The 23,808-nt window shown below is 41.1% G+C and overlaps 1 protein-coding gene across 8 annotated transcripts in view; it reads right to left on the bottom strand.

The window, feature by feature from the left end:
* The window catches only part of NCKAP5 (NCK associated protein 5), a 1,056,997-nt gene that overhangs the window by 153,310 nt on the left and 879,879 nt on the right, over positions 1–23,808 (bottom strand). For all 8 annotated transcript variants that reach the window (XM_070046011.1, XM_070046012.1, XM_070046013.1 and 5 more), the window contains one exon: positions 20,382–20,501. In XM_070046011.1, coding sequence (XP_069902112.1) covers positions 20,382–20,501 — 120 coding nt within the window. The remainder of the gene's footprint in view (positions 1–20,381; positions 20,502–23,808) is intronic.

Below are 23,808 nucleotides of genomic sequence, written 5' to 3'. Positions count from 1 at the left end.
AGAATTGACTGGGAAAGGGAACAAGGGAAAATTTGGGGTCGGGGTTGCGGGTGGATGAATAGATAAAGCAGATATTCTTCAGAAATGGGTCACAAGCTTTGGTGAAATGGGTGTAATGGTTCCTCTTAATTAGGGTAATGTCTAGATATCAGAAAATTGCTTTGAGGAGTCACCAGTGAATACCACGTTATGTGGCTCTTCAGTGTTTCAGCAATCTGGTCTGAGAATAGCAGCAACATTTAGCTCCTGAAGTAAACAGTCTGGAAGCTTAGTGAGCAATCAGTGGTGGTAATCCATCCAGCTGCACCAAGGGCAGGCAGGAGCACCTCAAATGTTCTGTTTTGTGTGGAATTAACGCAGTCAGTTATTTTTTCTTTTTGCCATGGATGTAACATTGTAATGAGAAGACACGTTTGCATCAGAGGCGTCAGCTTCTCAATCATCTCTTGCATTTTGGCTTTCCCCACTTTCATGGCAAATTCTGCTGCAGCGTCATGGTAATGGCATTTTGCACTCATATTATTATGAGATCTGTGCATTAATTCAAGCGTCTCAATGCCTGCCTTGAACAACATCACACGGAACAGTGAAATATGAGCGAGGCTTATTGGAAAACATCTGCATGCATCTCATATCAAAAACTGCACAGCAGATTCGGTTACGAAATTCTGATTTTCGTCACATTAAAATTGCTTTGAAAGATTCCTGTTATGCAATATGATTCCTATGACATGATCCTTTATCAACCCCTCCCATTCGATATTTAGCTATCTGGGAAAGAAATGCAACCATAAAAAGGGAAACGTGAAAACAATTCTTGCTTTTAGGGGGGTCTGTACTTTGAATTTTTAAAGGTGGACATTCAGGGACCTAGCATACTTGGTAAGGGTTTTAAAACAGGTCTAAAGGAAAGAATCATATAAAATAGAAAGTGTCTAAGACAAGATGAATGAATCAAGGTAGAAGGTAGCTCATGATGCAGACTACCATCAAGGATTCAATCTTAATTTAGGATTCATTTCTTATTTAAGGAAGTAATAGACAGGCTTCACAGGATCTCTGAAGATCCTTGGGTTATAAGAAAATTTTTCGCTATATGTGGGGAAAAACCTATAAAGGATTCTGTGATCCAGCCATGACCCTCTTCCCCTTCAAAGTTAACCAGCAGATAAGATAAATAGCTTAATTCAGGGCATTTCCAATTCATTCAACTCCAGCACATCTCATACACATACTCTTGCTTAAAGGTTCACTCTGAGTCACTGAGCTACAAGCCAGTAAGGATCTACTTCGAGCTCAGTATCTCCAGAGAATCTCCAGAAATACAAATTCCCAGGGAAATCCAAAAACAAACAAACAACAAACAAGTCAATAGTGAAGAGGAACTGATTTAATGCAGTCAATGTGGGCCTAATACCACATCCTTTCAGACCAGTTTCTCAGAAAGATTCCTGCTGAACAAACAGACCACCTTTCTGCACCGCCTATTTCCCTGCTACCCAGCTGCCGATCACTGGCCTCACAGGAAGAGAGAGGAAAAAAGCACAACGTTTGTTCAGCTTCTCCTGTGTGACAGTCAGTGGACTAGGCGTTTTAGACATTTTTCACTGCTTTTTTTGGATGGACAGTTACGGTTCTAGGAATTTCAGGAGCCTGCCCCTGGTCACCTAACCAAAGAAACTGTGGCGGAGTTGGGACTTGAATTCAAGAGAGCTTGGAGCTTAGTGTTCGTTGTCTTTCTGCCCCTCCATACAGTGATTCCTCTTCCCTTCCTGCCTCTCTGGTCCTCTCCATCATGCCTCCTTGGAGGCGGGTGTTTTCCCAAAGCTGCCTATTAGGCTAACAGCACATGTCTCCTGCTGAGTTCTTACTCTTCCTTAATTCCGGCAAATTTCAAATGTGTTACCCATTGCATGGTGGAAAAGGCACAGTGCGGGGAATCAGGACTCCTGGGTTCTGTCTGCCCTAAACAGGCCCATGTGACCTTGTACCAGGCATGAATCAATCTGAGTATCAGATAACAAGGCGGGTAGCTTACATGATCTTGAAAGTTGAGATATAATATTCTAACTCTCTTATTCCTTGGCGTAAACATGTTTCTATTGAGAGTGACTTGATCATGTTACTAGGCTGTTAGATTCATTGTCCTTATTTGGGGAAATATTATTTAGGCCCACCATGGTGCTGCCTATCACTCAGATTATTAGGACATCACCCAAATGTATTTAACTTGATTTGTCCAAAGTGTAGCACATTGCCAAGTCCAAACAGACCCTTAAATGCCTTTGAATTGGCTGATTTGCTGAAGGCTACTGCTCCAGCCTTCCCTTCTGCAGGCCAGGGGAAAGTAATGAAGGGGAGAATTGGAGATGAAGGCGTGAGCTGGCAGTGGGTACTTTGGGCCAGAAGCTTTGGACCAGAAGAACCCTGGCTAAGAAGAAGCCTCTAGGAATTTTATCTTCCTGTTTGTAAAAAAGCAATAATACTCCAGGCTAAGAGTAAGGGTTCAGTGAGATGAGATCTGTCTGCTAATAAGGTACAGCACAACCTCAAACTTTATTGACATCCCCATCAGATACCCATTTGGAAAACCCTAGATTTGACGAGGCCTGGTCTTCCCCCAAGCCAGCTGTAGAAATCGCCTTGCAGCCTCAATGCAGCACATTCTAAGCTGACCGAACTGCATGGGTGATTTCTCTGCACGTACAACTCTGCTCCGTTTACTTTGCATCACTTTACAGGTAAGTACTCTCCTGGTCCTTCTACCCTCCTACCTGTGGGATACAGAGAGGCAGAGGTTTATCAGCCGCAGGGTATGGTTGGAGGTGATCGTGACGGGTTTGTGTGGCCTGTCTCAGGTCACCAATGAGTCAGCAGTGACACTGTCTTCAGAACAGGGCCTGTGACCTACAGGATGGCATCCCTCATTCCAGGGGGCCTCCGTGCAGGTAAAGGGTCTGACTTCCCGATTTTGCAGAAAACTCAGGAATTATTTTAGTTCTTACTTTTGAGACACGAGGCTGATGGTGGTGATCAGTAGAAACTGAGCCAGGGGTCACAGCACAGGCTGTTCTAAAGGCAGAAAAGGCTGCTGCAACTGGATTGAATGAAGACAGTTTTATGAATGGGAGACTCAGCAATATCGTCCTGGTTTTCCAATCTCAGAAAGGTGCTCTCTCACCTCACCTGTCCAAAGATGTCCATCAGAATGTTTGAAAATGTGACTTGAGCTTGTATGTGCATGTATATGTGTAAGTGGTGGCAGGTGGGAGACGGAATGTCTTTGTGCCCTTGAAGCTGGTCCTGACTGCTCTGGGGCGGCCAAGTACATAAGCTACACGTCAGTGCATCAGGATATGAGAGCCCTGGGAATATTTATCTCCATCTGTCTGATCGGTTTGGGGACTACTGTGAATCCAGTCCTAGCATATTCCTGAGCGACCGCAGCAGGCCAGGCACAGCTGAAGGCCACTCCCATTTGTCTCTAGAGTCTGACTATCCCAAGCTGCACTGAGCTTCACACCTGCCTGAAGTTCTCTCCTCATGGAGCCTCAGCCCATTCTAGGTCGGCTCTGCTGAGAGATTTCAGATGCTTCTTTGTGTCTCCTTGGTATATACCCCAGCCTCCCCTCCCTTCCCTGACCCATGCAGCCAGGGCTTCAAGGATATGCGTCATCACCGAAGGCTGATCAGTTAAAGACTCGTTCTAGAGTCTCCTAGAGAGCTTTGGCAGATTGCGAATCGCTCCCTGGTTCCACGAAGTGGTTCTCGAACATGTCAGGCAGCTCTCAGACAAGTGTATCCTCATGGTAAGAGAGGTGACAGAACAAAGCCAAATTGCTTTCGCTCCTGGAAACACTGGTCTTTCATGTCAGAGTTTGGGTTACTTCATCTTTTCGTGCCAGGGATAAAATTTCCCTGGTGTAACATCCACTGATAGCAACGGACATTCCACAAGTTTGAGTGCCAAGAAATTAATGCTCCAATCTGCATACTCAAATCCCCAGGTAAACATCACCATGCCTTTCTCAGTACTTTCCGTGCTGCCCAGCATTTCCAAATGCTTACAGTTATCCACAATTCATGAAAATGTAATGCTTCATGACAATTTTTGCTGGGGCAGCTTTTAAGGTTACTATGATGAACATCGACCGCATGACATTCACCAAATTCAGAATTATCAAGTTTTCCTATATGTTTGAAATATGAAAAAAATATATAGCCTGAAGGTTACATGCTACAAGGTACATTTCCTGAATTTACATTTCAATCACTTAGTCTGTTTCAATATAATGTTGATTTATGTTCAGGTTTGAAACCTTCGTTTAATGTTAAAATTCTTAAAACAAACCTCAGACGCGGAGGGCTCTGTATTTTTCATCAGTTTTTTTTAATTTAGCTTAACTAGATTCCACTCAGATAAAAAGCTAGAAAGAACGGCTGTTGAAGGTCACAGTGGCAGAGAATTCAACTAGCATGGCAACTCCTCAGAAGTTTTTGTGTTTCCACAGAGCTCAGTGAGTTAATCTGATATTGCTGGAAGGGTTTGGGAAGGCCAAACAAGACCAAATCAGGTGAAGACAATTTTATAATTTTACAGTCGTGATTAAAGCCAGACTCTGGGATTGATCTAAATATAAACCCCAGTACTAAGCTTAGTCCTGAATCTAGTCTAAGAATTGTTTGTTACCCTAACAAACTCCTATGTGTCCTTCAAGGTCCATTTTAGCTGTCACCACCTCCTAAAAGGCTTCCCTGATACCCCAGATAAAATCACTCTTTCCTCTGAGGACCTCTGCTGGTAAATATTGCTGTTTCATTTACTACTCTACTGCACTATTGTTTGTTCATATTATCTGTCTCCTTATTAAATGATAAATTCTGTGTCCTCAGTAGACGGTCAATGAGTTTTTCTTGAAATAATGAACACAGGAATATATTCTAGCTGTATTGTGAATATGAGTGTGAAGCCTGGTGCCCAGGTATTCTGAGAATTTGTACCATGTTTTAAATTAAAATCCACCATCACTAGAAAAAGGAAAGAAAAGCAGGTTGCAGGTCAAACCCGGCCTGCAGATGTTTTATTGGGCTTCCTCAGTGTTATAAAATAGTTGAATCGGGCGCCAACATTTAAAAGTCAGGAGGCTGCACACAAGTGTCTGCATTTCCAGTTTCTTAAAATGTCTAAATCTACAGTAACATCTAACAAGCATTTCCACATGACCGCTAGTGGCAGCCGAGTACAGAGCCTCCTTTGCTTATCCCTTCACCTGGCTCAGCCCCTTTAAGCAATTCAGTTCGCAATGCTGTTTTTAGAACATCAGATTTTTCACTGTTTCAGGTGACAGGTTGGTTTATGCAGAGCCAGCCATGTGCTCTTGAAAGCAATTAATACATATTTGGCATATATCTAGTTTTAGGAAGAGACAAAGAACAGGAAGCCAGGTGCCTTCCATTAAGTAACTTGAAATTTGGGTAGGGGGTTGGGATGGGAGAGATTAAAAACTCACTATGGTCCATGAAACCATATGGAACCTCAGTCCCTCAGCCAAAGATATATCATGTAATACAGTTCTCTGTATCAATAGGGTACAAACAATTCCAAGATGTAAACCACATCTGAGATCTCACTGACAACAGGAAGAGATAAAAGTAAAGCAAAAACCAACCAAACAATGACAAAACTGAATGCATTAAAAAGAAGAGAGAAGCTCCCCTGGTCGTCCCAACTTCTCTAAACATAATATTGCAAAGTCAGCCTTCTACGTCTGATGTGCACAGCGCCTTAAGGACTGCTCTCCTTTCCTTCTCTTCTTTCCCCCTCGTGGTCACTTCCTTGTGAAGCCATCTCCTTCTTCCTTCCCTGTGGCAAGCCTTTCCATGCGCCCCAGAGGTTCACTCAGTCACTCATTCACTCAACATTTATCAAGGCTCGCTTTGTTAAGAGGTACGCATTGGGAGGATTCAGAGGTAAATAAGGCAAGGCCCTTGTCCCTATGAAAATAAAAGTCAAAGCAAGCCAGGTCCAGAGTAGGAATCGACCCTGACTTCCTTCACAGACCACGTGTACCCTCGACAATACTGAAGGCAGGAAGCACACCAGGACACATGAACCGATAAGCCTGGGTCTTGTGCAAAAAAAAAAAAAACAACAGAAAACATTCCTCAACTGATTTGGGAAGGAAGAACAAACATGTGAGAAAAAAACCTGTAGCACACTTACAAAGTAACATATTAATACAGACTGGGACCTGGTGAGCCAGGTGTGTGTGGGGACTGAGGGCCAGGGGTGCTTATTCCAGGACCGCTGCCAAAGCCTGTAGCTTCAGAAACAGGACCGGAAGCGTGCCTTCATACACAGACGGTTCCTTCCGGCTCGCTCATCTGCTCTCCCTTGTCCGCTTAACAAGCTCTTCTTCATTTGTTTAGACACACGTAGGGGCGTTATTTCCTCTGTTAGGTCTTCCCCAGGGCCCTCACCCAACAGAATTAGCCTCCAGCCCTACCCTGCCCCCCACCAAGTGCCCCTCACCATAGCACTCTGCTCTGCATGGCATCTGCAGACCGCAGCTGTTGAGGAAATGCATTTTACCCCTGAAGCTCCAGCACCAACAGACCCTTGGCGCTCCCAGCTGGTTAACTGAATGGAGAGCAGGGGCCGCGGGTGGGATGAGGGTAGGCCGAACAGCATTTTGAACGGGGCAATGACATACAAAATGGGACAGTTGAAGGAAAACCTATGTCATGCTGTGTGGAGTGAGGGTGTTTCTGCTTGGCTGGAGTATTTGTGTCAGGGAAAAAAGATGAGCGAGGCTGCTGAAGGTAAAGGGAGCTGACAGAGGGCCTTGGGTGCGTCCCGCAGAGGAGAAAATCACATCCCGCCGTAACCCTGCAGTTTCTTCATCTTCTCTGCTGTTCTTACTTGCTCCCAAGCCAACCTCGTGTGAGGCATCCGCAAGCCCTGCCCTGCAGGAGTCGTGTGATCTTTCAAAGGGTCCCCGGTTTCTCAGAGATGCCACTTTCTGTACCTCAGACAAGTTAATGTCCTTCCCAGGGCTCCGTGTGTAAGAGAGAATCCCTGCTGCACACCCTCCGTGCGTTTTCATGGCTGGCAGCTGTCCATAAGGAAAAGCCAGCACGGTGCTCTGATCACGCGGGATGACGGGTCACTGCTGGTGGGTGCTCCGCCATCTGGATGGACCCTGGCAGTCCTCAGCATCCCTGAAGCATCGCCGGTCTGCTCCTGCTGTTGCTCTGTGGATCTTTCTAAATCAGACAGCAGGTCCACAGGACGGGGCTGGAGGCTGCCGCTGAGGCCAGCACACAAGCAGCTCAAGGGCAGAGCTGATCGGTTGTAGAAACTCATAAGGCAAATGTACATCCTCGCATGGGAAGCCAGGTAGCTGCTCTAACCTTGTGCGGATTTTCCTGCCTTTTCTCTTGACTCTTTCATGGCTTGTGGCTCAAGAGAGGCACAGATCAATCAGAATGAAACCCTTCTATGCCAGAACTCAAGACCCACTGTCCCATCCTTGACCCAGTCCCTCCTTCCCTCCCTGCTTTCCATGTTATTCCAATGCCCTCGCAATGATTTCTTCTTTTCATCTCACTTAACTGTATATATTTTGAAAGTACCCAAAAGGCAGATAGGTAGACCTTTTAAAAACCAAATTACATACATTTAAAAATGTTTTATATGGCTGGCATTTTCCAATTTCTCTGAATGGCCAAATACCCTAGAGGAGATGCCTTTGGCCTGGCTGCTTGATTGTTCAATTCCGGGTACTTCTGTGAGGCTGTGTTCATTATCCAATGGCCAGTTCCAAGGTAGTGAAGAATGTAAATGCCTAAAAATCTTTGCTTCTCAGAAATAAATAAAAGGATTAAAAATATGAACTGGGCACCTAGGTACAGTGGATTGATACAAAAATACACATAAGCAGACAGAAAAAGGCCAAGAATATTACAAACCAAGAATATTACAATCTTATTATCGTTAGAAGCATCTCCCTCAAGGGTGATGTCATCAAGATGGTGACATAGGTCATTCCTGAATTCAGTCCCCTTCGCTAGAAGACCAGCTAGAGACACCAACATAGGCAAGACACCACTGTGAAAACCCCAGAAGACGGAGGTGAGCCGGCAGCACCCCTTGGGACCAAGGAGACCACGAAAGACCTCATTAGAAGGGTAAGAGGAACGGCTAGACTCTAATCCCATCACCCCTCCCTCAGGATGACACAGAGCCACACAGAGAGGGCCCCTGGGGCCTATGGTTTCTCTAGTGGGACACAAAGAGCCCAAGGTGGACAGCCACCTTCCCAGCACTGTGGGTCACCCCCTGAGAGGCCCATTTGGGTCTCACCCCATGGGGATCACAAGGAAGCTGCAGGGCTTGGCACTGGAGATCACATCAAAGCGGGGGGCAGGGCTTACAGTAACCAGCACTTAGATCTGGGCAGAGTAAGTTCCTCCTCACGGTGGAGGAGGAGATCCCAACCAGTGGCTTTGCCCATCATCAGAGCCAAGCCCATGTGGCCAGAGTACCTGATGCACAATTCTGCCTGATTTGATCCCCAGACAACAAGCAATGCTGGCCTTCGGGCCTGTTCTGCTGCACCACCTGGGCAGGGAAGTAGGCTGCTACCCCCACCTACTGTTGAGGACAGCCCTCAGTCTTGCCTGATCAGGAAGCATAACGAGAGCACCTGGGAGGCTAAGTGGCCCATCCTGTAGCTGCACTTATAGGGGCACCGGAGCAGAAAACCTAGTCAGTAGCTCTGTCCATCTGCAGAATCAAGTCAGTGGCTCTGCCTGACCAGGGAGCTCAGGGGACAGTTTTGCCTGGTCTTGGTCCCCAGACAGTGAGCCATTCCAGCAGTTCTATGACCCTGGCCAGGCAGGGAAGTAAATTTGCAGGCCCCCTTAACTACTGAGTATAGCACCCGACTAGGAAGCCTGACCAGCGAATGCAAGCAACTGTGGAGTCCATTCTACAGCTGCACTGGGGAAAAGAACCAAGCCAGTAGTCCTAGTCAAATGTTCCCAGCCAGTGGCACCCCTGAACTCAGAGCTTGGGCAGTGGCCTCCCTCAAACAGAAACCCTGATAGCAAGCCCCACTTCTAAGGATGCTACCAGCTGACTCGTCAGAACCCCAAGCTGAGCTGACAGGTGAAGGACTGCCTCTGCCCAAGTGAATCTGTAAAGTCTGGAAGAGGAAGCTGCTTTCTCAGATGCACAGATACCAATGCAAAGAGTCAAGGATTACAAAGAATCAGGTACACATCATGCCATCAAAAGAAACTAATAAAGCTCTAATAACTGACCCTGAAGAAATAGGGATCTAGGAACCGTCTGACAAAACATTCTGAATAATCCTCTTCAAGAGGTTTAGTAAACTACAAGATCACACAGACAACTAAATAAAATTAGAAAAATAATGCATAAATGAAATGAGAAGTTTCACAAAGAAACAGAACCCATCCAGAAAACCAAACAGAAATCCTAGAGCCGAATAATACACTGACTGAAGAATTCAATAGAGAACTTCAGCAGCAGACTCAACCAAGCAAAAGAATAAATCAGTGAATTAGAAAATAAGTCATTTGAAATTATCCAGTCATTTGAGCAACATAAAAAAAGAAAAGAATAAAAATAAATAAATAAATAAAATGTTTAAAAACCTATGGGGTTTAGGGGACACAGTCAAGAAAAACAATATATGCATTATGGTTTAGGACTGTTTCTGCTGGAATGAACCTATAAAAGCTGGAGGAGGTGACCATTTATTCAAATGCACAGCCAAGAATACCAGAGAGGAAGGAGAGATAAAGACTTTCCCCAACAAATAAAAGCTGATAAACATCACCACCAGACATGCTCTACAAGAAATGCTACAGGGTGTTCTTCCAGAGGAAATAAAGTGATGCTCGTTAACACCATGAAAGTATATGAATGTAGGTAAAAAAAACTCACTGGTAACAGTAAATATATAAGCAAAGCCAGATTTTCTAATATTGGTATGGTGTTCCATAGTTCACTTACAACTCCAGCTTAAGACGTTAAAGAAAAAAGTATTAAAAATAACCATAAGCACAGGAATTTATTATTGATACACAATATAAAAATATGTAAATTGTAACATTAAACATAAAATGTGAGAAGGGAGAAGAAAAAGTGTAAAATTTATGTATGCTATTGAAGTTAAGTTGTTACCAGCTTAAAACAGGATATCATAAATAGAAGATATTTATGTAAGTCACATGATAACTACAAAGGAAAAACCTGTAGTAGTTACACAAAAGATTACAATAAACAAAGCATACTGCTACAAAAAGTCATCAAATCACAAAATAAATCAGTAAGAAGAAAAAAAAAGAAGCAAGGAACAAAGGTTTAACAACACAATCAGAAAACAATTAATCAAATGGCAGTAATAAGTCCTCACCTATCAATAATTACTTTAAATGTAAGTGGATTAAATTCTCCAATCCAAAGACACAGAATAAAATTTTTTAAAATCCAACAATATGCTGCTTACAAGAGACTCACTTTAGCTTTAAAGATACACACAGCCTGGGAGTGAAGGGATAGAAAAAGATATTTCAAACAAATGGTAACCAAAAGAAAGCAGAGTTAGCTATATGTATATCAGACAAAATAGACTTTAAGCTGCAAATGCTCAAAAGCAACTAAGAAGGTAATAGTATGATGATAAAGGGGTCAGTCCACCTAGAATATATAACAATTGTAAATATTTATGTAGCCAACATTGGAGCATCGAAATATATGAAGCAAAGAGTAACAGAAGTAAAAGGAGACATAAACAGCAATACATTAATAGTTGGAGACCTTAACATCTTACTCTCAACAATGGATAGATCATCCAGCAGAGAATCCACAAGGAAACAGTGGATATGAATAACACTATGAATCAAATAGACCTAACAGACACATACAGAACATTCCATTCAACAGCACCAAAATACACATTCTTTTTAAGTGCAAACAGAACAATTTCTAGGATAGATCATATGGTAGGCCACAGAACAAGTCTTAGTAAATTTAAGAACATTGAATCATACCAAATCTTTTCCAAACAGAATGATATGAAACTAGAAATCAACAACAGGAGAAAAACAGGAAAATTCACAAATATTTGATACATGGATTTTTTTTAAAAAACACACTCCTGAACAACCAAGGGATCAAAGAAGAGATGAAAAGATAAAAAAGTATCTTGAGACAAATGAAAATGGAAACAACATACAAAAACTTACAAGGTGCAGCAAAAGCAGTTCTAAGAGGGAAGTTTATATGGATAAACACATACATTGAAACAAAAGAAAACTCTCAAATAAATAAACAAATTTTATACCTCAAGGAATTAGAGAAAGAAGAATAAATGAGGCCCAACAGTAGCAGAAGGGAGGAAATAAAAAAAAAGAGGAGAAATAAACAAAATAAAAAATAATGGAAAATATTAACAAAACTATAGAGTTGGTTTTTTGAAAAGAAAAACAAAACTGACAAACCTTTAGCTAGCCTAACCAAGAGAGAAACAGGACTCAAATAAATAAAATGATAAATGAAAGAGGAGACATTACAACTGATACCACAGATGCAAAGGATAATAAGGAACTGCTTTGAACAACTATATGCCAACAAATTGGATAATGTAGAATAAATTGAAAAATTCCTAGAAACAAACAACTTACCAAGAGTGAATCATGAAGAAACAAAAACTCTAAACAGACTAAGAATGAGTAAGGAGATTGAATCAGTAACCATAAACCTCCCAACAGAGAAATGACCAGGACCTGGTAGTTCACTGGTAAATTTTTACCAAAGATTTAAGAAGAACTGATGCCAAATCTTCTCAAACTCTTCCAAAAAATTGAAGAGGAGAGGAATGCTCCAAAATTCATTTTATGAGGCCAGTATCACCCTGATACCAAAGCCAGATAAAGACACTGCAAGAAAAGTAAACTACAGGCCAATGTCCCTGATGAATATAGATGTAAAAATTCTGAACAAAGTACTAGCAAACTGATTTCAACAGCTCATTAAAAGGATGGTACAGCAAAGTCAATTGGGATTCATCCCTTGGGTGCAAGGATGGTTCAACATATGCAAATCGGTAAGTGTGATATATCACAATAATAGAATTTTTAAAATCCTATGATCATCTCAATAGACACAGAGAAAGCATTTGACAGAATTCAACATTCATTTATAATAAAAGCTCAACAAACTGTGTAGAGAAGGAATATACCTCAACATAATAAAGGCCATATATGATAAGTCCACAGCTAACATCATATTCAGTGGTGAAAAGATGAAAGCTTTTCCTCTATCAGGTACAAGACAAGGGTGCCCAGTATCACCACTCCTATTCATCATGGTACCGGAAATTCTAGTAAGGGCACTCAAGCAAAGAAAATAAATAAAAGACATTAGAATCAGAAAGCAAAAAGTAAAATTGTCTCTATTTGCAGATGATGTGATTTTATATATAGAAAATGTGAAAACCTCATAAAAAACTTTTAGATAATCATGAATTGAATAAAGTTGCAGGACGCAAAATCAACATACAGAAATCAATAGCGTTTCGATACACCGACAACTAATTATCTGAAAAAGAAACAAGAAAAACAATCCCATTTATAATAGCATCAAAAAGAATAAAATACTTAGGAAGAAATCTAACCAAAGAAGTGAAAAGTCTCTACAATGAAAACTATAAGACACTGATGAAAGAAACTGAAGATGACACAAATAAATAGAAAGATATCTTATGTTCATGGATTGGAGAAATTAATATTGTTAAAATATCCATACTACCTAAAGCTGTCTATAGGTTCAGTGCAACCCTTATCAAGATTCCAGTGGCATTTTTTACATAAATAGAAAAACAATCCTGAAATTTGTCTGGAATCACAAAAGACCCTGAATAGGCAAAGGAGTCCTGAGAAAGAAGAATAGAGCTGGAGATATAACACTTGCTGATTTCAAACTGTGTTACAAAGCAATAGTAATCAAAACAGTACGGAAATGGCATAAAAACAGACACACAGGGCAATGGAACAGAATCAAGAACCCAGAAATAAACCCATGCATAATATGGTCACTAATATTTGACCAGGGAGCCAAAAATACTCAATGGAGAAAAGACAGGCTCTTCAATTAATGGTGCTAGAAAAACTGGATATTCACAGGTAAAAGAATTAAACTAAACCCCTATCTTACACCAGTCACAAAAAGTTAACTCGAAATGAATTAAAGGCTTAAATGTAAGATATGAAACCATAAAGCTCCTATAATAAAAACATAGGGGGAAAAAAACCTCCTTGACATTCGTCTTGGCAATGATTTCAAGGATGTGACACCTAAAGCTCAAGCAACAAAAGCAAAAATAAACAAATGGGACTACAGCAAACTAAATAGCTTCTACACAGCCAAAGAAGCAATCAACAAAAATAAAAGGCAGCCTACAGAATGGGAGAAAATATTCTCAAACCACACATCTGATAAGGGGTAATATCTAAAATAAATAAGGAACTCATACAACTCAATAGCAAAGTATCAAATAATCCAATTAAAAAGTGGACAAAGGACCTGAATAAGCTTTTTTCCAAAGAAAATATTCAAAGAGCCAACAGGAACATGAAAGGGTGCTCAAGATCACTAATCATCAGCAAAGTGCAAATCAAAACCGCATGAGATATCACTTCACAACCGTTTGAATGTATTATCAAAAAAACAAGAGATGGGCTTCCCTGGTGGCACAGTGGTTGAGAGTCCGCCTGCCGATGCAGGGGACACGGGTTCGTGCCCCGGTCCGGGAAGATCCCACATGCCGCGGAGCGGCTGGGCCCGTGAGACATGGCCGCTGAGCCTGTGCTCCGCAACGGGAGAGGCCACAACAGTGAGAGGCCCGCGTACCACACAAAAAAAAAAAAAAACAAGAGATAACAAATGCTGGTGAGGATGTGGAGAAAAAAGAGCCCTTGTACACTCTTGGCAGGAAATGTAAATTGGTGCAGCCACAACGGTAAACAGTATGGAGGTGCCTCAAAAAATTAAAAGATAGAACTACCATATGATCCAGCAACTCCAGTTATGGGCCTAAACTCAAGGTAGATGAAATCACCATCTCAAAGAAGAGATTATCTGCACTGTCATGTTCACTGCAGCATTATTTATAGTAGCCAGGACACAGAAACAATCCAAGTCTCCACTGATGGATAAATGGATAAAGAAAATGTGATATATATGATATATATATATAAGATATAAATGTATTTTAGAGATATATTTATATATTTACATATATATGTGATAGAATATTACTCAGCCATAGAAAAGAATGACATCTTGCCATTTGTGACAGCGTGGATGGACCTTGAGGACATTATGCTAAGTGAAATAAGTCAGACAGAGAGAAGTAAAAACTGCATGACCTCACTCACACGTGGAATTTTTTTTTAAAAAAAGAACTCATAGAAAGAAAGAACAGATTGGTGGGGGTGGGGAGTTGGTGAAACTGATAAAGGGGATCAAAAGGTATAAACTTCCGGTTACAAGATCAATAACTTCTGGAGATGTAATGTACAGCATGGTGACTCTAGTTATTAATACTGTATTGAATATTTGAAATCTGCTACGAGAGCTTAAAAGTTCTCATCACAAGAAAAAGAAATCTGTTCATAGTGACAGACATTAATTAGACTTATTGTAATGTCCATTTTGCAGTCACTATAAAACTCCTAGAAGAAAACAAAGGCAGAACACTCTCTGACATCAGTTGCACCAATATCTTTTTCAATCCATCTCCCTGAATAACGGAAATAAAAATAAACAAATGGAACCTAATTAAACTCAAAAGCTTTTGCACAGCAAAGGAAACCATAAACAAAACGAAAAGACAACCCACAGATTGGGAGAAAATATTTGCAAATGACGGGACCAACCAGGGATTAGTCTCCAAAATTTACAAACAGCTCATGTGGCTTAATATCATCAAAACAAGCAACCCAATCACAAAATGCGCAGAAGACCTAAGTAGACATTTCTCCAAAGAAGACATGCAGATGGCCGAGAGGCACATGAAAAGATGTTCAACATCGTTAATTATTAGAGAAATGCAAATCAAAACTACAATGAGATATCACCTCACACCAGTCAGAATGGCCATCATCAAAAAATCCACAAACAATAAATGCTGGAGAAGGTGCGGAGAGAAGGGAACCCTCCTACACTGTTGGTGGGCATGTAAATTGGGGCAGCTACTATGGAGAACAGGATGGAGGTTTCTTAAAAAACTAAAAATAGAACTACCATATGACCCTGCAATCTCGCTCTTGGGCATATATCCGGAGAAAAACATGGTCTGGAAGGATACATGCACCCCGATGTTCACTGGAGCACTATTTACAATAGCCAGGACATGGAAGCAACCTAAGTGTCCACTGACAGATGAATGGATAAAGAAGATGTGGCACATATATACAATGGAATATTACTCAGCCATTAAAAAGAATGAAATAACGCCATTTGCAGCAACATGGATGGACCTAGAAATTGTCATACTGATTGAAGTAAGTCAGACAGAGAAAGAGAAATATCGTATGATATTGCTTATATGCAGAATCTAAAAAGAAATGATACAGATGAACTTATTTACAAAACAGAAACAGACTCACAGACTTAGGGAACAAACTTATGGTTACTAGGGGGAAGGGTGGGGGGAAGGGATTGTTCAGGAGTTCGGGATTGACATGTACCCACTGCTATATTTAAGATGGATAACCAACAAGGACCTACTGTATAGCACAGGGAACTCTGCTCAATGTTATGTGGAAGCCTGAATGGGAGGGGAGTTTGGGGGTGAATGGATACACGTATATGTATGGCTGAGTCGCTTTGCTGTGCACACGAAACTATTACAACATTGTTAATTAGCTATACTCCAACATAAAATAAAAAGTGAAAAAAATATTGAATTAAATGTTAAGCCATCCAAGTATACACTGACTATGTATTATGAATGGTGATAATATCTGTGGGAGGGTAAGATGCAACATTCACAGCATAATTGCTGCCCTCAAGGAGATTCCCATTTAGGTGAAATAAATGTTAACATGAAATCCCTAGTTATGGGGGTTGCACTGCATGACCTCCACCGTCAGTACCATGTAACTCTAGGATGCCATAATTGCATATGAAATTAAATAAAATAAAGATGCAATGAACGAAAAATACATCAGAAGCACAAAGATAATTTTAAAATCGTCTCATCTCATCTGAAATAATATAAAAACACTAGCAAAAAAAAGTCAACGCTCTCAGAAGTGACAGCAAAGTTTTACACCTTGGTTCTAAGCTGTCAGATTCTCAACTGTTTGCGAGAATAATCTACACTATAACATTCTTTTCTTTCTATCTTGGCCCAAGGATATGAGTATAGGACCTTTGAAATATCAGATAAAAAGGAGAAGAATAAACTGTGTTAGGCAGAAAATATGAGAATAATGTCCTATCAAGATGACGATAACACAGGTGTCCAAAGCAAGACAAGAGCAGAACACACAGGAGAGGGGAAAATCTTGGATGCTACAGATCAAGAGGCTTTCAGAAATGTGTAAATATCGTAGGCGATTACACTGCAGAAGCCCTCTGAACTGATTTGAGCACAGGTGGGCCTGTTAAGCAAGATGTCTGTCAGAGTACTGAATCAGAAAAGTGTTCCTCATGTCCATTTGTATTCCACGTAGAGGGAGCACAGACAGGAAGTGAAAGGGAGGAAGCGGACCCTGACCATGGATTTAAATCCCCAGTCTGTCCATTACCACTGGGTGACACAGCCTCTTTGTGCCTAAGTGTCCTCATCTGTAGAATGGGTATAGAGATAGTTCGTACCCGAAAGTACTGTGATGGAGATAAACTGGTGAACACTATAAAGGTTGGAGAACAGTATCTAGCACTTTTTTTTTTGGTAGGGCCAAGGCTGGCTTTTTTGCCTAGGAATCATATTATTAGAGTCCTCCAATGTCTTTTGTGGGTTTTTTTGGGGGGCATCAAACACATGCTTTATGCATTGTCTGTGATTTCTAGGTTTTGTTTTTCTTAATAGTGGAACAAGAACTTAAAACCACCTGAGAAGCAATTTGCAAGCAGAATGCCTCTACATTTAATACAATTCCCCATCTCCCGCATTTTTTTTTTTTGCAGTTACACACCTATATTTCATTTGATCACAAACGTTTTTAGGGACGTGCCTTTATAGTGTTTTTGAAGCACTCAACTTTATTTTATAGAAACAATTCTTTTTGCACCACATTTCATCAGTTTATAAAGTAGCTAAAAATTTCATAATCACCGTGACAAGTACTAGTCATGTGAACATACTGAGTTACAAACATAACTCATTCATGGTGGAAATTCAACTCAACTGGTAAGAGAATTAAGTACTCTTAGTAGAGAGTTTCAACTAGTTGTCAATGTTTGGTAAATTGAGAGTGTAATCTAATATAATTTATAAGAGGAAATGGTGAGCATTGGTTAATCTGGCCAGTGAGTTCAAATAAGGTTAGTTATAGACTCCGGTTCCGTTAAGAATGTTACTTTTAGATTTTATTTGCTACACTGGTTTCTTAATCCATTAGAATTTAGCTCAAATTATTGATTTTAATATGGAGGCCCTTATTAATCTGACTTGCTTCCACCCATAGTCCCAGAGATGCTTTTCTGGAAACTGGAATCGACAAAGAAGTTTATGGCCATTCTTAAGATTTTAAATTTCAGGTTAGACTTTTTTCCTTTCCCATCATGGACTGGTTCCCTCTGTAAGTTTCCCAGAATCTGTCAACGAATCCTTAGAACTATCCTTTTGTTCCTCTTGTATCAGAATTTGCTAAAGAATATCCATGTAACCTCTTATTCTCTGTTTTTGAGGGACAAATAATTAGCTATTTCCTATAAATTATTTTCTTTTCTACAACTTACAATGTATCTACTAAAATCACAATGTGTTCAACAATCTTCTTTCTGTATTTCTCTTCAGGTGGCTACTTAGATTGTAGAGAATCATTAGGCTGTATACAGCAGATGACAACTAATGCAGTTTTTTAAGATACATAGAAACCTACTTAGAAATCTTCTGTACTGAGTCTCCAGTCCACGGGCAGCAGCTGTAACATCTCTCATACTCGGGACCAGGCACACTGGTGGGTTTGCTGTGCTCACCAGCCACACCCTCAAACAAACTGGGCTGGACCAGCATGGCTGCATAGTTCCAAAGCCTCCACACAAGACAGGAAACATTCAGAAGAAGAGGTAGGGGTATAAACCTCTCTTAGGTGTATGTAAAGTAACTCCCCAACTTGCAGAATGAATCTGGGTCATTTATTCATTATTCCATTCAACAAATAATTACAGAGCTTCCACAGGTGCAGAGCAAGCTCAAACTGCTTTTCCTTTAGCCGGTGCTCCATGATATGTATTTGTGCCACCAGAAAATTAAAAAACCACAGGTCATATAATGAACAGACCACCTGAAAAACCAGCAACTTTGTCTATGACTGTGAGCCCTTAGATGTTAGAGGGCAGGCATCATCCTTGCCATTATTCTACGTCCAGAACTACTATCAGCCCATCTTTTACAAATTGCATTTAAATTAGAATGGCTCCTGGAAGTGAGGTCTATTTGGGGAGAAACAGTGTGTTGGCTGAAGACACCCAAGGAGTAAACACTGAGTTCCATTGTTAGCGCAAACACCATCCCCTGCCAGTTGGATATGTATTTAAGAAATTTGCGTCAGCCAATGAAGAAGCTTAAATATCTATGGCACATGTGTTTACTGTGGAAATGAACCATCATGATTCACAAACAGGGACTGTAGATCCTTAAAAATTGTTCCAGAAAAGCCTCAAGTTAAAACACGTAAAACGGAAAAATTCAGGAACATGCAATAGCTGTGAAAAGCGATTACAATAGTGGATCTTGATTATAAGAGAGCAAATGACATACAACTTTTAACAGATGCAACATTCTCTCTGACCAACATTTATCGTGGGCAGGATCAGGAAACAGAATAGAGATAGATGATTTTTTTTCCACACAATTTATGAGTCATAAATTATGAATTATGCGCTAATAGATAAAGCAGAGAGAAAATTAATTTAAGAGATGAGATCTATTTTACAATTCAGAGAGCTCTTTTCTCTTCATCGGAGGCGGGGGGTGCGGGGGAGGATTACATTTTGATGTGCGGTTTTACCAAACATCTTTCTTTCTCTGAAGTGAACTGCAATTTCTCATTATTTCCCTGAGGAGTCAGGGAAAGATGTTTGTGCCAAAGTTCAGAGGGTAAATTAGCAACACTGTCTCAACCATCTGGAAAAGTGCTGAACTTTCTAGCATGATGGAAATGTTCTGTACAAACACTGTCTAATATGGTAGCTGCTGGCCATGTGTGGCTTTTCAACACTTGAAATCTGACTAGTTTGACATAGAAACTTAATTTAAATTAATGTTTAATTTCAATAGCACCACATGGCTAGCGGCAACAGTGGTGACAGGCTAGTCTAGAGGGTATCTCTGTCTTTCCCCTTTCCTTTAGTCAATCAGACCAGGCAGCTGGGGGTTATCCTTTACAAACTTAGAGCTTGTTTGAGCAAATATGAACATTAATAGCATTAAAAAAAAATAGGAAACAGCAAAGATCAGCCTTCTAGACCCCTTTGCTAATCCACATGTCTCCCTGCAGTCAGATATATTTTCTAGTGCTTTCTCGGGGGGCAGCTTCAAAATGATTCAAATGGTTTGCCTTTCCACAACTTTCCCTGTTATGAAGGCAACCGGAAGAGTTTGGTGAGAACGCTTAGACGAAGAGAACCTGTAAAAGACTGAGGCGGAGTGTATTAGGTTGTGAGGAGGCAGGCTGCAGAGAGAGAGAGAGAGATGAAAGTACAACAAACCCCAGCTGTAGTTTTGCTTACAGAGAGTTTGAAATAAAGAAATGTACTTCCGCATCACATAAAACTCCGCCTTGCTTATCAGGGAGTGCAAGACTACTAATACTTGTTCCCAGAGCAATCAATTATTTGCTGACTCCATTCCCCGGTTTCACTTGATACCTCTGATTGTTTCCTTTTACCTGTTTATTATTTGTTGATGCATTTCTTTATCAAAATTAGGTTTAAAGAGTCAAGAGATTTAAGAGACATTCAATTTTAATGACATCCCTTGAGAGGGGAGAGAATGGAGGTTCCGATGCAGTATGTCTTGCCCATGGAGATAGTGGTACCTTTTGAAGTTAACTCACTTCCTGTCAATAGCATTTCAGTAGCAAAGACTGTTTTGCACAGAAACACATACCTGGAGGAGCAGATCAGAAGTTGGTCTGACTCGCTGTTGGAAAAGGATGCTTAGCGTTCGATTCTGTTGTTCCAAATCAAACACTCTCGTTTTCAACTTTACACATTCCTCCCTTAGATCCTGCAACAAACACATTGAAAGAAAAAAAAGTCTATTACCATTAAGACACTTTTGCATATTAATACTATATTTCATCTGATATTTCAGGCACATTAGTAAAAAATAGTATTTTAAGCCTTCAAGCCCCCCAGAAATAGGTCACACTCAATGTTTTCTTCCACAGCCCACTGTCTGATAGAATTATTATGTTCAGGGAAGACCTACTTGAAAAAAAAAAAAAGCACCTTGAAATCAGAAATGCATTAATCTAGCATGCTATTTTTGAAGATGGTAAATCTCAGCAATATAACGTCAATTTAAGCTTCCACCTATATATCTGGCTTTTTCACTGTCTTCATAAAAGAAATCATAAAGCACAAACCACAGGACAATGTTTTTACAGTGAATAGAGATTTGATCAACTAAAGAAACTATCACTTTTTTTTTTAACGTCTTTATTGGAGTATAATTGCTTTACAATGGTGTGTTAGTTTCTGCTTTATAACAAAGTGAATCAGTTATACATATACATATGTCCCCATATCTCTTCCCTCTTGCGTCTCCCTCCCTCCCACCCTCCCTATCCCACCCCTCTAGGTGGTCACAAAGCACCGAGCTGATCTCCCTGTGCTATGCGGCTGCTTCCCACTAGCTATCTATTTTACGTTTGGTAGTGTATATATGTCCATGCCACTCTCTCACTTTGTCACAGCTTACCCTTCCCCCTCCCCATATCCTCAAGTCATTCTCTAGTAGGTCTGTCTTTATTCCCATCTTACCCCTAGATTCTTCATGACTTTTTTTTTTTTTTTCTCCGAGTCTCTCATACAGAGTGAAGTAAGTCAGAAAGAGAAAAACAAATACCGTATGGAAACTATCACTTTTGATGGAAGCTTCCTCTGTCGTTTGCGGAAACGAGTTGAAATTCTCAATGCGGCTAACCGAGTCAGTGATGGATTTAGATGGAGTGAAGCAACTGTGAAGTGAAGGCTTATAAGGCCACTTGAAACTTGCCCATCCTCTGAACTAGTGGATTTCCATATCTTTGGGGATGTTCTGGTCTTAGTGTTGGGGAAGAAGTAGAAGAAGCGGACCTCAGCATCCCCTTAGAGCAGCTCTTCTGAATAGTTCAAACACCAAGGAGCTTTCATGAGGGGGGCTGCCATGCGGGAGCTTTAGAATGCTCTAGAATCCCACCCAGGAGCTGCCTTCCAAGTTAACTTGTGATAAAGACAGTACTTACACTGACATGTCTACACCCTCTTTGGTGGGGTTCAAGGAACAGCCGGTAGAATAAAGCCCCAAGGCAAGGTTCTTCAAAAGCTGACCCTTTTCTACATTTCAAACTTTATCTTACACTATTTCCTTATTTGAAAAAAAAAAAAAATAGGTTTCTGCTCTTACCATGCTCTTACCCTGCTCTTTAACAAGGGTCTGCCTGTTCTCGAAAACACCAGGCATTCTGCCTCCTTCCCCCTCCCCGACCTCCCTTTTGCTTCTCATCCACCTCCTTCTTCCGGTCCAAGTTTGCCTCTTCGGTTGACATCCAGTTCAAATTCTGTTTCCTCCCCCACGCCTTTACCTGGCATCCTCCGCTTTTATCTGCTCCCTTTCCTGAACTCCAGTAAGCCCTCAATGCCTCTTCTATGACATTTAGTTAATGTGAGATACTGCTCTGTGTTGATTTGCTTTCAGGCTCTGGACTTATCTTGTCAATCAGATGACACGCTCCTCCAAAGGCATGAGGAGATACTCACAGAAACACCAGCACGAGCATATTGTTCTGACATTTTTCCTTCACCACCTAGCACAGCACCCCACAGAGCAGTAGGAGCTTGATAAAATTGTGTGCTGATTTTGTTAAAGGGGTTAATGATGATGAGTTCTATTCTCTAGTGATGGTGTGATAAAGAGAGTTTTAAGTTTCTCAACACTGTTGTGTGTCTACCTATGTATTCTGAGGTGGGGCAGCTACAGGCCTCACTTAAGTCTCTGCAAGCAAGACAGGGTGCCAGTCCACAGCTCTGCTCCCCAGGACCTAAACAGCAGTCACAACGGTGAGTGCGCCTGTTTCCTACATAACCTTGGGGCAACCTAAGTGTGCAGCTAGAGAGAGGTCTAGCTTCCGAGGCTTTACCTGAGATGCATCATCACTGCCAGGCTTATTCATTCTATTTACAGGAGGCAAAGAGACAGGCCAAGCTATAGCTCAGTGCACAGCTTACACTCTTCTCACCTTTTTAGCTAAATAAGGAAGTGGATGCGTAGGATGTTTTCAACTGATTGCTGCCTACAAATGCAGAGCAGAGCAAAGGAATGCCATGTCCAGGTGAGGCAACCAGGGTGCCAGCTGTAGGAGGGCAGCAGCTGTAAAAGCAGGGGCAGGGGGTGTGTGCATGCCATTTAGCAGAGGCTGTTTTGGGGGCCTAGGCGCTGCTCAAATTAAAAGGCTAAATTTGCTGTCTTTATTTAGAATTCAACCTCTGTGTCTCGCTAATGCTAATTTTTGTTCTTAGCGTGTATATAACACTCCCTGCTCCCAAACGCTAACTGTTTTCACTACTGCTAATTAAGCAATTAATAAAACTTGATTGTGGGTAAATAAATATTAATAGTACCTATTGGGTGGGAAAACACAATCATTCTCACTTGCGGGGGGTGGGTGGGGATGGAAACAGAAGCATATGAGTTTGGATTTGCAAGGAGAAAGGAGACTTGTAAGGAAGACCAGCAACAGTTTTTAGTAGCAAAACTGAGAATAACTTGAAAAGATTTCTTCAGACGGGTAAAAAAAAAAAAAGAAAGAAAAAAAATCAATCTATTCTAAAGCAAGTTTTTGTACCAGTGCCCAAATTTCCATGGCCATTACTGTTACTTAAGGCAGTAAAAGTTCATTAGCAGGAACACACTTTATCGACCTTGAGGACCGTTCATCACTCGTGGCTCATCTCGATCAGTACAGAGCAGAGGGGGCAATGGAGGGCTTCAGGAATGTGACGCTGCTCTTACAATCACTGACCCACAGAATTGAGCTGGACAGAAAATTTGTAGATATAAAGGAATATTCTGTGTTGTTTTAACATTCTTGTTTTCTTCACTCAAGCTGTGGATGGTTAAGTGATGCCAGACAGCTGTCATCCCAAGAAACCGTAATCAAAGCCATGTGTGTGTGCCCATGTGCACACACATAAACACAGCCAGACTGGAGAGATGGAAAGAGAGAGAGAAAAACCACAGTTTCCTTGACTACGAGGCAGAGCGTCAGCGGCTGTCTGTGCTTCCCCTGGGCTCACAATGAGAACCCACTAACATAAAGGCCCATATGACA

The sequence above is a fragment of the Globicephala melas genome, chromosome 7 (assembly GCF_963455315.2).
Source record: "Globicephala melas chromosome 7, mGloMel1.2, whole genome shotgun sequence".
Classification (NCBI taxonomy): Eukaryota; Metazoa; Chordata; class Mammalia; order Artiodactyla; family Delphinidae; genus Globicephala; species Globicephala melas.
The sequence above is the reverse complement of the archived record's forward strand: the minus strand, read 5'-3'. Positions and strand labels throughout refer to the sequence as shown.